The 13,559-nt window shown below is 43.8% G+C and overlaps 1 protein-coding gene across 1 annotated transcript; it reads left to right on the top strand.

Annotated features, from left to right (window-relative positions):
- Window positions 4,542-9,500, top strand: LOC8071732 (potassium transporter 25). The gene is made up of 9 exons (XM_002454294.2): window positions 4,542-5,216; window positions 5,337-5,829; window positions 5,911-5,964; window positions 6,137-6,397; window positions 6,508-6,560; window positions 7,189-7,312; window positions 7,447-7,701; window positions 7,801-8,207; window positions 8,353-9,500. The coding sequence occupies exons 1-9, from the start codon at window positions 5,172-5,174 to the stop codon at window positions 8,983-8,985; spliced, it is 2,325 nt and encodes a 774-aa protein (XP_002454339.2). The 5' UTR covers window positions 4,542-5,171; the 3' UTR covers window positions 8,986-9,500.

The following is a 13,559-nucleotide window of genomic DNA, read 5'->3' as shown; positions in this document are numbered from 1 at the left end:
AGGGGTGAAGGTAGGTTATGTGCAGAGGTGCAAATGCACCACCGTGGATGTGATTAATAGGTTGTTTGGTTTGCGGCCAAACTTCGCCACGCCACAGCAGTGGCGAGCCACAAATTCTAACGCAGCTGTTTGGTTGGGCCTACAGTTTAGGCTGCCACGGATTCTTCCAGTGTAAAACTCACCACTAACTGTGGCGCTCAAAAAGTTCGCCGCAGCAGCGGCACGCCACACTCAGCCGCAGTTTAGGCGTGGCTAGCAGTGGCTCGCATCCAAACACGCTCTAAAATTTTATAATATATATCCACTACGTATTAGACTTATCTATATACCCATAAGACAAATACATCACCATCTAATTTACTTTAGCTTCGTCACTAATGAGCGCACATATAACGACGTGGTTTATACCAAAAAAAATCAAACTGAAAATCTCAACTGGCCAGTCAGCAGCCACCGGAAGCACAACAGGAACAGGTCTCTGCACGAGCACACAAGTCACAGCACCTACTCCTACTACTAAGGGCCTGTTTAGATTGGGAAGAAAAATTTTTTGGGTGTCACATCGGATGTGTCGGAAGGATGTCGCGAGGGATTTTTAGAAACTAATAAAAAAAACAAATTACATAGCTCGTCAGGAAACTGCAAGACAAATTTATTAAGCATAAGTAATCTGTCATTAGCATATGTGGGTTACTGTAGCACTTAAGGCTAATCATGGAGTAACTAGGCTTAAAAGATTCGTCTCACGATTCTCAACTAAACTGTGTAATTAGTTTATTTTTTTATTTATATTTAATATTCCATGCATGTTTCCAAAGATTCGATGGGATGTATAAAAAAATTTTGGATGGGAAACTAAACAGAGCCTAATGAGTGGCTGTGGGCCTGTGGCCCAAGAATATGGGAGCCTGCCGCCTGCCGGGGAAGACGAAGACGAAGATGACATGAGAAGATATTCTCGGCCAGCACCTTACGCACGCTGGATTAAATTAAAATTAAAAATGCTCTGCAAGTTAAAGAAAGCTCAACGCCCGCCTCCGCCGCCGTCGGCATCGATCGGGCATCGGCAGCGTCGTCCTGTGCGACGGGTCCCGGCCGCCGACAGCGACGTCGCCATGTCCGGGCGGGGAGCTGGATGTGACGGGAGCCCAACTTTTGCGCACACGTCGGAGGCTCCGGTGGGGTCCGATCGAGTCCGGCATCATGACTGATTGATGCGGTTAATAATTCATTTATATATCGCCCAGTCCACGTCACGTCACCACAGAGATTTATGCTAGGCTGCATGCTTATTAATTTTTAACTCTGTCGCCCGCCATGCGACTATGCGAGCACAATTCTCTGATACGGTGTTCTGATTTCTGAAAGCGAAAGCGAGCGAGGCCGGGTCTGGGTTGCAGGCTTGCAGCACAGAAATTCCTTGGTGGAAGTTTCAACAGAGACTTGAACACGCGAAAGCACCGTCACAGTTTTAGTCCACTACAGATGATGCAGCACCAGTTCTTCTCCTGGTTGGTGGTTCGAGGGCCAAAATGGACGAGCTCCCAGGTCCCGAGATTTTTTCCCCGTCCGCTCATAGACGCCCCCCGTCCGGTCATAGCAACCGATGGTCCGAAAGCAAAGTCTCCCAACCCCTTCGTTTCCTTTTCGATTAACCAATGCGTGCTAGACGGACGATGGCAATATAATGGCATATTCTTCTAGAAATAAAAGCGAGGTTAAAAGCATAAAAGGAGGAGGCGGTGATGTTATAGAAGCTGACAGGGAGCTTTGCTTAATTAGGGGTTTGGAATCAGCAGCTGACAAAGCTTCGAATCAAGCCCGTACCTACCTACTACATAGTACCATCAGACGTGAAATCACGCCATCGAGAACGAATCGACGATGAACTGGGTGTGTACATTTGAAATCTTTGATTGTTTGCTCACCAACTCCTTGACTTATTACACGAGTTAATCCGTTGGCTCTGATCGTAACCTCCGTACGATGCCGCGTGTAAATTCTGACAGATGCTGTATATACGTGCACACTGATATGTATACGTGTAAATTCTGACAAATGCTGAGATGTACCACTAGTATACTACTCAATTCTGGGGCCGAACTAATCTATTGATTTCAGAATTTTAATTGCCTCCCAATCATGTGGCGCCACATCTTTGCAGTAGATTCTAGGCATACGTACATCTCACCTGGAAGCGTGTCCTGCTTGTTTTCTCCGTTTCTGTCTGCGATTCCCCACGATTTTATTTTATACTAAAACATATACATATCCGGCTCTGTCGGGATCTCGGAGTAGGTGGCCTATGCTTGTTCCTTCGATTTCGTGTAGTTTCTCTCCCAAACGCTATCTACACTTTACTTTTAAATTTTTTTAAAAAGGTAGTATTTGGACATGAGCCAAAAACGATTGGTGAACATTAACGCATTGTTGGACAAGCTACACACGCACAAAATCTATTGGTTTCAGTTTTGTCAAAGACGTGAGATTTTCTATCCGCCGAGTGCAAACAAAAGACACAACTCCACGGTCCAAAATTTTCACCGGCCAGCGTTGAACTTGCTCTCGAGCAACAGGAGGCTGTAGCATCATCTGATAGCAATAGCAAGGACAAAAACTCATCCGTCCTGTGTGTATATGAGGCGTTTTCTCTTTGAAAAAAATAATAAACAAATGGTATTATGCTACTACTAGTATACTAGTATAGTAGCAGCAACGTCCTTTTCAGGGTCAAACCGCTGTGTCGATGCTCTCCTTTGGAGATAATATCAATTTAATTTTTTGCCGTCAGATCAGATGCCCGGGATATCTCTTTCGTAGCTTTCCAGCTGCAAGTACACTCCATCCGTGCATATCTCTTTCGCTTCGTCTACATTTCGTCTGTCGACAAGCTATCAGATAGTACGAAGTGGACTTATCTTTTCAACGAAAGGAAATATGTTCCCCCCTTTCAACAAGTAAGATCTTTGAAAATTACGTGAAACAGATTTCTAGCCACGCTGTATGTTCGGTTTTTGACAGCCTCAGATTTTTCTTTGGCTGCATAAGTGAATTTTCTTTACTCTAGATGGCTATAATCTATGTTCAATGTTTGAAACAATTGTTGAATTGTTAAATAAACAAATGATACACGAACAGTTATTGAACCGTTGGATGTTTGAACGGATATAAACATTCATCGTAGCAATGAGATTGATTGAATGAACTTTCAGTAATTGATTTGGAAGTATGTTCTCATAGAGTCATGTGCATGTATTTGAATATTTTTGTACATGAAGTTTTCTTAAATAAGGAAAAAAAAGAATTTTCATGTTCTCATAAAAGAATTTTATTTGGTGACACAGATATTGGTAATATTTTTTTACAGATCTAGTCAAATTTAGTAAAGTTTGACCGCACGCACCCTATAGTGACATTTACATGGACAGAGAGAGTATTTCTAGAACTAATAGAGAGAGTATTTCTAGAGCTAACGAGTGGGCTCCATGTGTCAATGAGGTGACAGAGAGAGGAGGTAGGGGCAATTTTGTCCATATAAAAAGAAAAAAAAAAGTCTACATGACTCTTTTTCCTCCTCCAACTATTTAGAGTGGATTACTTCAACACCACCCCAAGAAAACTATGAAAACTGGATTTTCTACTCCAGAATTTTCTAAAACCAGTCAAATAAACCCCTAAGGAGGATGGTTTTGCTACAGTGATTGTCTTTTTCTTATTTATCTATTTATGCTGAATCCTTAAAAAATTATAGTAAATCATAGAAAAAACATAAAAAGGAAAATCTAATTTTGTTGGACTCCACATGAGTAGATATACACAATGAACATATGATATGGTATGCTTTAGTATAAAGTTTTTTCTATAACTTTGGATTTATGTTTTTCTCTAATTAAATAGAATAATTCATAGCTGCAACTTTTATGATCCAATTATAATGATTTTTTATGATGAACTAATTATTGTATGCTTAACCTATAGTAAAAATTTATATTCTCACTTGATCATGTATAAATTGAGTTTTCGTTTTCAGCTCATTTGTAGATTCCGTCTTGTTCGTTTGGTTAAAAGATGACAGAAAATACTATTCACTGATTTATTATGAGAAAAAAATACTGTTAAATGTCTAATAGATTCGGCCGATAAGCTTAAACAAACAGGCTAAGCTTAACTAGCACCGTCTTGTCTTCGTTAAAAAAAGTTAGCATGTTTTCCCATCAGATGCCTGCATATAATTTCGAAGCTTCGTCCGGACAGCATGATGTATTCCTATCTAACCCGTATAATTTCACTGCTGGCAGCCATTAAAAAGTGCACCCAAAAAAGGAGTGGAACAAGAAAAGGCACTCAATTAGGGCCTAAAAGGCACTAAAACCGGCAAAACGTACAACGACGTATCAAGCCCGTTACGACAAGCAAGTAGTAAGAGCTAGCGGCTCCACGCGTCCCGTTCCGTTCGATAGCCCCACGCAAGCTTCCACTCCCCCTGGCCGGCGCGCCACCTCCCGCAGTCCCGCGGCTACAAGAACGGAACCTGCGTGCTTCGCTTCACTTGACTCGACAGTCGACTCCACTTCGCCCAGGGGAGAAAAAAAAGAGAGAGAGAGAGAAAAGGCAGGGTGGTTTGGAATCCAGAACCGTAGGGCGAGCGGCACGGCAGCGGAGAGGAACCCACGGCAAACGGCATCCCTATCTTCCTCTCTCTTCGCCAGAGACCTCTCCGCCCCTTTGGCCTTTGCTTGCCGACTTGTCGTGGCGCTCTCGTACGCGTCCAGCGAGGGGAGTTACCGCCCGGTTTCGCTTCGTACGGGCGGTTGATACTTTGATAGCGAGTTAAAGAGGCGCGGCGGGCGTGGGGGCGAGAGCGAGCGAGCGAGCTTGCGCGAGGTGGTTCTTTGCGGGAAGCTACTAGAAGGAGGGGGTGGGACGGGGAGGAGTGCGGAGTGTGCCTTGCTTTGCCTCGCTTGTCCTGGTTGGTTGGCCTCCCGCTCGCTACAGGCCAAGCCCGACGGACAAATCTTGGTTCTTGGACGCGCCGCCGCGGTTGGATTCGGTGCCCCCCCGATTCCTTGTTTCCTTCCGACGATTCTTCCTCGAGGTTCGCTGCCATGGAGCCAGCAGGCGTGGCGTGACGCATTGAGGTTGAGGGCGCGCGTGCGGGGCTGGGGAGTGACATGGATCTGGAGGCCGCGGGCGGCGGGGAGGCGGCGCAACGCAAGGTGAGTCCGTCGTGAGTTTGTGGTTTGGGTCCTTGGATTTGGAGCGGTTTCCTCTGTTGGGGGCTGCTGGGGCTTGCTCCTCCATTTTCCTGACTGTACTGCTTGCTGCGTCTCCTGCAGCGGCGGAATGGGGAGTCATGGCGCGCGACGCTGCTGCTCGCGTACCAGAGCCTCGGGGTGGTGTACGGCGACGTGGCCACGTCGCCGCTCTACGTCTACAAGAGCGCCTTCGCCGGCAATGACATCCAGCACTCGGAGGGCAACGAGGAGATCTACGGCGTGCTCTCATTCGTCTTCTGGACGCTGACCCTCATCACCCTCGTCAAGTACGTGCTCATCGTGCTCCGTGCCGACGACGGCGGGGAGGGCGGCACCTTCGCGCTCTACTCCCTCATCTGCCGCCACGTCCGCGCCGGCCTCCTGCCCGGCGGCGGCACCAGAGACGAGCTCATGGAGGAAGACAAGGTCACCGGGCGTCGTGGCGAGCGGCCCGTGTCCAGGGTCAGGGCGGTGCTGGAGAAGTACAGAGTGCTGCAGCGGCTGTTGCTGCTCTTCGCACTGCTCGGGACATGTATGGTCATCGGGGACGGCGTGCTCACCCCTGCAGTCTCAGGTTTGCCGTCTTGGTGTTGGATGGTTGCTCCTCATCGCATTATATTTGTTTCTGATGCGACTGATGTTGCTCCATTTGCAGTGTTTTCTGCGGTATCTGGGCTTGAGTTGTCGTTGGAAAAGGAACAGCACAAATGTAGGTTAAATCCTTTCTGTGATTGCTTGCGTTTATTGCTATACTGCACATGTTAGAATACACATAGGCCAATGTTTCATTAGTTCAATTGTGTTAGTTTTAGTCACCTTTATGTATTATGTTCGATTATACCATGCTTATGAGATGTTTACTGCAACTTGTTTATGTGCAGATATAGAACTTCCAGTGGCTTGTGCCATACTTATATGCTTGTTTGCACTGCAACACTACGGCACACACAAAGTTGGGTTTCTTTTTGCACCAATCGTATGCATTTGGCTTCTCTGCATAAGTGCAATAGGCCTCTACAATATCATCCACTGGGACCACCATGTTTATCGAGCCCTCTCGCCATACTACATGTATCAATTCCTCCGGAAGACTCAAACTGGTGGCTGGATGTCACTGGGTGGAATCCTTCTTTGTGTGACAGGTACAGATAAACTAGGCTGCTGTTGCTTAATATTTGACTGCGGCAATACCTGAATTCTAGTGACAGAAGTCTGACACTCTTTTTTTTCCTATTATTGGTAAAACTTTTAGGCTCTGAAGCTATGTATGCAGATCTTGGACATTTTTCACAATCATCAATCCAGGTATAGACGAGTTTGTTACAACTTACAACGGCAAGTACTGTTATGTGTTATATTTACAGAATTTTACTGATCCCCAATGTTCACCTTTTTCTTGTTAATAAAATCATATCTACTTTACCTCAGGTTCTTAATCTTTGTACAGTAAAATTAACAAGAGACATTACAACTCCTATTTTCATGGTATTTGCATATCTCCGTCACAGTTTAGACTTCTACAAATGTAGAAAATTTGTAACACGCTAATAGTCTTTAGTATAATTTTTCTAATTATCCTTAACATTTAAACTACTTTTTTATTCACATAGTTTTTTTCCCTTAGGAATTTTGTGCTGAGTCGGTTCCTTCCCTGAAAGCATCTGCCTCTTGACTGAAATCTTTTAATTTACTGATTCCTTTGAAAGGTCAACCAAGTATCTGTACTCGATGTGTGTTTGTATCTGTACTTGATGCGTGTTTAAGTTTTGTCATCATTTCTGTAGTTCTTTATATTCATACTCAGTATCCTAGAGATATCGACATTATCCTGGTTTCCGAAATTTCCATTGTCCTACTCACCACACTTGAAAAAGGAAAATGTAAATATTGAACTGTCTTGAGATTCTTAACGATTTTTTAAAAATCCTGACAGATTGCATTCATATCCTTGGTTTATCCTGCACTTGTATTGGCTTATATGGGACAAGCAGCTTTTATTTCACAACATCACAACATTGAGAGCAGTTATCATATTGGCTTTTATGTGTCAGTACCAGGTAATTTCTTTAACTTCCCTTGTCTTTTTTTCTTTAAAAATGTTATTATTAAAGTAGTAATTTGTTTTTACAGAATTCCATTTAAAAAATACCTGCATGTTTTGAATTACTGACGTATGCAACTTTGTTTGTAGAAACACTCAGATGGCCTGTTCTGGTGATTGCGATACTAGCAGCTGTAGTTGGGAGTCAGGCAATTATTACTGGAACCTTTTCAATCATCAAGCAGTGCTCTTCATTAAGTTGTTTCCCTGGAGTGAAGATTGTGCACACATCCTCGACAGTGCATGGTCAGATATACATACCAGAAATCAATTGGATGCTGATGATACTCTGCCTGGCTGTTACTATTGGCTTCAGAGACACAAAGCACTTGGCAAATGCACAAGGTAAAAAAAAAACTCAGATTCATATAGTCCTGAATACATTGAAATTGAAGTGAACCTCATATATATTTGTTATGGTTTCACCCAATTTTCTTGATACAGGGTTGGCAGTAATAACTGTCATGCTTGTTACCACTTGCTTAATGTCACTCGTTATTGTGCTTTGCTGGAACAAGAGTATCTTCCTTGCCCTTGGTTTCCTGCTTTTCTTTGGCACGATCGAAGTAATCTACTTCTCAGCTGCCCTTGTCAAGTTTCACGAAGGTGCTTGGGTTCCTATTACTCTCTCCTTCATATTTATGGTGGTCACGTGTGTCTGGCACTATGGCACAATAAAGAAGTACGAGTTCGATGTGCAAAACAAGGTTTCAGTAAACTGGCTCTTAAACCTTGGTCCTTCACTGGGCATTGTTCGTGTTCGAGGCATTGGGCTAATACATACAGAACTAATGTCTGGAATTCCAGCTATCTTCTCCCACTTCGTCACCAATCTGCCTGCGTTTCACCAGGTAATTTATCACTTCATAGTTCATAAACATATCAAGCAACAGTTTTTCTGAATGCACAAAGCCCTGAGATCTGAATAAGCAGCATTAGTGCATGAGTCAGTTCATGGATGTAACTTGTAGGGTTCTCACAATTGTTTTTCATCAGGTACTGGTATTCCTCTGTGTCAAATCAGTTCCTGTGCCGCATGTGGAACCTGAGGAACGATTTCTGGTGGGTCGCATTGGTCCAAAAGAGTATAGGTTATACAGGGTCATTGTCAGATATGGTTATCGCGATGTGCAGAAGGATGATCTAGAGTTCGAGAAGGAGCTAGTCAGCAACATTGCAGAGTTCATCCGCAGCAGTGGGGAGTATGACAAGAATGGCTTCGTCGAGGACACAGATAAGCCCTCCGAGAAGCTGTCCACCATCAGTACTGGAATTAATATGTGGGAAGAGGATGGAGAACTTGATGCATCTGGAACCCCTCATAAGGAGATAGACCCACACAATGCAGTACCCAAGCAAAAGAAAGCAAGGTTCATGATACCGAAGAGTGCTCAGGTGGACAGTGAGGTGCGCCGTGAGCTGCAGGAGCTCATGGACGCTAGGGAGGCAGGCATGTCCTTCATCCTGGGGCACTCGTACATGAAGGCAAAGAGCGGGTCAAGTTTCATAAAGCGAATTGTGATAAACTTCTTCTACGAGTTCTTGAGGAAGAACAGCCGTGGCCCTGCATACGCTGCGAACATACCACATGCCTCCACTCTGGAGGTAGGAATGGTCTACCAGGTCTGATAACAGTTAGCAGCTGTGTAAAGGTAGAGATGAGACGAAGCCTCTTGGCCCCACCTGTATATATCCACTTGTTGCTGCCGATACCGTTAACACAATTACACGATAACACGAGTAGAGACCCTTGAGCACAGCATTGGCTGAGAAAGCAGCTGAAGATCATCTGTGGAGAGCCCAACCAGAAGTATGCTTTTTTGTTTGTAGAGCCTTTTGTTGTGCGGGTAGTTGTTTAGTTTCGTGATATGTTTTCTGCTGTTGTTGACTCGCTGAGTCTCAGTACTTGTGAGCTGTAATTGTCTGTAAGAGTACTGGCAAAATAGCTTTTTTGGCGTTTAGCGACCTCTGTAGTTGTCACTTGTCTGTAGTTGAAGACTGTATAGGTAGCAACTAAACATTCATAGGGGTTTGTGTCGTTGGGTCCACCTGTATTATAGACTGGGCCGTAAAGCAGCTCTTCCTTTTGGGCTTTTGGCCCAAGAACGTCTAAAAATTACCAGACAAACGAAAATTCTCTTGTACCTTTTGATTATCGTGGTTATATTTTTCTCGAGCTTCATAACTAGACATCTTATATTCTTTAAGTCTCAAAATCATTAGATTATCTCCTTGTACAGATTTTTAATCTTTTGTATTTAAAAAAATTTGGTAAATACTCGATAAGGTCTTTTAAAACCATGAAAATGTCTCTTAAGATTTCAAATATTTCAAGAATAATACTAGAGAAATTTGTGATATGACAAGCTCAATAAAGTATTTAGAAACCATGAAAGTATCTCTAAAGACTTAGGGGCTGTTTGGATTGTTCCATCGCCTGGGGATTGGGGAACCTCGCCCAGGCATGTCGATCTAGCCCCTGGCGCTGGAAATCAACAGCTTGAGAGAGCTCAGGCATCTTCTTCACCTGATCCAAACAAGCCCTTAACTACAAGAATACAACATATATTTATGATGACTGCATTCATGTTGGTTGCGTCTCATATTTCTTTTTGCATAAACAATTTCAAAACATGTTTAGACATCAATTAGAATGTTTTAAGATCTAAATGTTTATCTTTCCATTCTTCTAGAGTTAAAACTATTTTTAGAAGATTTAAGAGATACTTTCACAAAATTTAAATATTTCATTTTGGTTTGTCATGTCTCAATCTTATGTCTAAAACTTTTTTCCACGATTTTTAGAAGTTTGAAGAGATTTTCGTAGTATAAAACCCTATCAGATATTTTTACTGCATCTTTTCAAACTAATAAAAAAAATATGAACTACCATGAAAGCCATTTCTAACAAAGAAGAAGATAATTTAAATAGTTTAGTTTGAGAAGAAAAAAACAAAACTAAAGGAGATGGTTTTTCTTTTTGAACCTAAAGGAGATAGTTTTTTTTACAGAGAAGGATAGTTAAAATGAGCCCGTAATCTGGTTTTTGGGCCCCGCCCACAACAAACTGGCCGCGAATGAGGCACCAATCATCTGCGGTCCGCACTTTTTTTCTTAACTTCGGCCTTGTTTAGTTCCGAAAAGTGAAAATTTTTCGGTACTGTAGCACTTTCGTTTGTTTGTGATAAATATTATTCAATCATGGAGTAAGTAGGATCAAAAGATTCGTCTCGTGATTTACAGCTAAACTGTGTAATTAATTTTTATTTTCGTCTATATTTAATGTTTCATGCATATGCCACAAGATTCGATGTGGCGGAGAATCTTGAAAACTTTTTGGTTTTCAGGTGAACTAAACAAGGCCTTACATAGCGCATGGGCTCTGTGCGGCCCACGCTTAGATCCTAGTGCGATAGCTTTCTGTTCATTTCGGACCCCCGGATTCAGCAACTTGTTCCCCTCGTGCACTTGCGCTCTCTTCTCCATCGTCTGTAGTAGCGCAACTTCTGTACCAGTGTGCTCCAGGAAACGCTAGGGCCTGTCTGTCGGGGACATGTATACGAATGGAATTTTCCATCTCCGTTGGAAAATAGTAACAGTAAATTTAAAAAGTTCGCCGTCTTTGAAATTACCGTGCCCGTGCATGGCCTCCAAAGCGGAAGAGCGCGAAATGCACGACGATCGCGAGCTGCCCTGCGCCGCACGGCACTGTCCTTTTTCATACATCTGCTGCGCCCAACAGTCCATTCCTGCCTGCTGATTGCTGAAAGCCCAGCGAGCCATATGCACTTGCACTCCTGATCTTGCCTGGTTATAGTATTATATTAACGTAACTGCATGGTAATTTCCCCCCTTTCCAGCTTCGCCACATGCATGCTCCGTGGCTCCGTCCATCCGCCGGTCTGGCCCCACTTCCACTTGGCTCTTGGGATGCCTACGATACGAGAACGACGACGCCACGGCAACAATCTCTTGCCCCCCTCTCCCTCTGCGGTTTTTCTTGCCAGTTTATGCAAGTAGGAGTAGCACAGCATAGAGCGAGCGAGGAATCAGTGGCCTTTTGACCCTTTGCGTAGCGGCACTTTGGAAGCTTTCCAGGCGATGGCGACGACGACAGCGTCACAGCGGGGCAAAAAAGAGGTCGCGGACCGGACACCGGACAGGCGGGCGGGACACCCACATCTTTGCGTATCTCATCTTCCGGCCACGCCGCGCCAAGCACGAGCCCCGCCCCGTCACATGGCTCGCACCCGGCGTGGCGCCCCGTACGTACTTAATTGGGAGGAAGGAGCAGGAGCGGAGCGTGCGCCCTGGCCCCTGGCCCTGGCCCTGGCCGGATGCATGCATGGCCCCCCGTGCGTGCTGCGTCTGCGTTGCGTCCCAAAGGAGAAAAAAGAAAGCCTGAAAGGACGCTCGAGTGTCACGTAAAGCGCGGCTCGAAGCGTGGTACACTGGTACGTACGTGCTACTGAACCTCGTCAGGGCGTACGGATCCTTGTGCTTGTGACCTGTGTGAGTTGGAAATTTCAAGGCCGTGTGGAAGTTGGAACGTTCGGCGAGGTAGGAGTACCTCGCGTTTCAGTGGAGTACTAGCACGCAGTACCATAAGTACTAGTACGTTAGTACCAACACGGGGTGGTTTTTCTCGTCCGGCTCTGAACGGCGTGAGTCTCTCTCTCGCGGAGGCAGAAACCGTTGCGGGCGCCTTGAGGCGTGCGCGCCGGTGGGCAAAACATGGGCAGCGAAGCGCGCGCGCAGGCACGCACGCACGGACGGTACGAAACGTCCAAGATTTCATGGTTCCTTTTCCGCGCTACTTGCCCTAACATACGCGGGAAATTAAAACTACCGGCAAAGCTAGGTGGTATGTGGCGTTGGAAAGTGGTATGGAACTTTGTGTTTGTGTGGACACCCGAGACGTGTTTTTGGAGAAAAGAGGTTAACTTAAATCGAAGTCATTCGAAATTCTTATCAAACGGGGTTCAAGTTCAAATCCCAATCTTTGGTTGCAACGTAGACGTAGTAATGGTTCAACTTGCTTATGTACTGCTATGTATATATACCCTGAGGCCTGAGTGGCTCCAGGATCTTGCCTTCTTTGATTTATGCTTATCGTGCCTCACCCCACTTCCAATGTTTATATTTTTTTACAAGATTTTAAAAACAGTTCTCCAACAACTTTTTACCTAAACTTTCAATCTTTCCACGCTTAGAAAAACAGTCAAATTAATCAATCTATCTAGAGGTCGAATGTTGTGGGAAAGAATAAGGACTAAGGACATGACTCTGCATGCAAATGTACAAGAGATATAAATTATAAAAATGGTTGGAGTGATTCATGATACAAAAATATCCTTTATTTTTTATAGTTAGATTTTGAAAATTTAGTACCCCAATAGATATGCTCATATTTTTTCCCACAACTTGAAAACTCATTGTTTTCACCAAATTATATTTTAGGAACTATTGGAGATGCTTGAAGTGTCGGCTTTGTTTGTGGCTAAACTAAGAGTCTAAGAGTAAGTCCAAGAATCTTTTTATATTTTCTATATTGGTAGAAATAGATATTTTTTTGAAAAAAATTCCTCCAACGTCGTCTTCAACTATACCTCTAAATATTCTCATTATCTATCCCTTGTTTCTCGACCGCTCTCCAAAGATACAGAGTAGAGCTGGCTCTCTAAAGTGCGAACAAAATATAGAGAAATTGTTATAGTGTGTGTATATATATGTAGAGCAATCTTTTATTATAATGAATTTTTAAATAAGGAATTAGAGAGTATCATCAACATAGGGCTCTGTTTATAGATCTAATTGAAGGAACACAAAAGGTTTAAAATATTTACAAATTAGATAGATACATGATTTAGTAAAATTTTTGGCTTAAATATTAATAATGATCCGAAAGGAGATACATATATCTAGCTAGACAGCTAGTGGCAGACACATCGGCGTTTGTTGCCCATGAAGCGCGTCCAAGAGCCGAGAACCAAAATTTCAGCCGTCCTTCGTTCCACCGGATGGGTAGGGTGATTTTTTTGTGAGTAGTGCTAATTATTAAGCTCCATCTAAACTGAATCAAAATAACTGGACAGAGGCACAGGGCCAAATTTTAATTGGCATGTTATTTGTTTGCATCCCAACTACTCCAGCGAGCCAAGCCAATATTTGACGATGCTAAAACGCAGACAGCACTATTTTTT

This window comes from Sorghum bicolor, chromosome 4 (genome assembly GCF_000003195.3).
Source record: "Sorghum bicolor cultivar BTx623 chromosome 4, Sorghum_bicolor_NCBIv3, whole genome shotgun sequence".
Classification (NCBI taxonomy): Eukaryota; Viridiplantae; Streptophyta; class Magnoliopsida; order Poales; family Poaceae; genus Sorghum; species Sorghum bicolor.
Note: the sequence above shows the minus strand (reverse complement) of the source record. Positions and strands in the feature narration are given on the sequence as shown.

Coding starts and splice junctions, on each gene's coding strand:
- LOC8071732 (XM_002454294.2), top strand. CDS start 5,172: ATGGATCTGGAGGCCGCGGGCGGCGGGGAGGCGGCGCAACGCAAG. Junction 5,217..5,336: donor GGGAGGCGGCGCAACGCAAG/GTGAGTCCGTCG, acceptor CGTCTCCTGCAG/CGGCGGAATGGGGAGTCATG. Junction 5,965..6,136: donor GGAAAAGGAACAGCACAAAT/GTAGGTTAAATC, acceptor GTTTATGTGCAG/ATATAGAACTTCCAGTGGCT.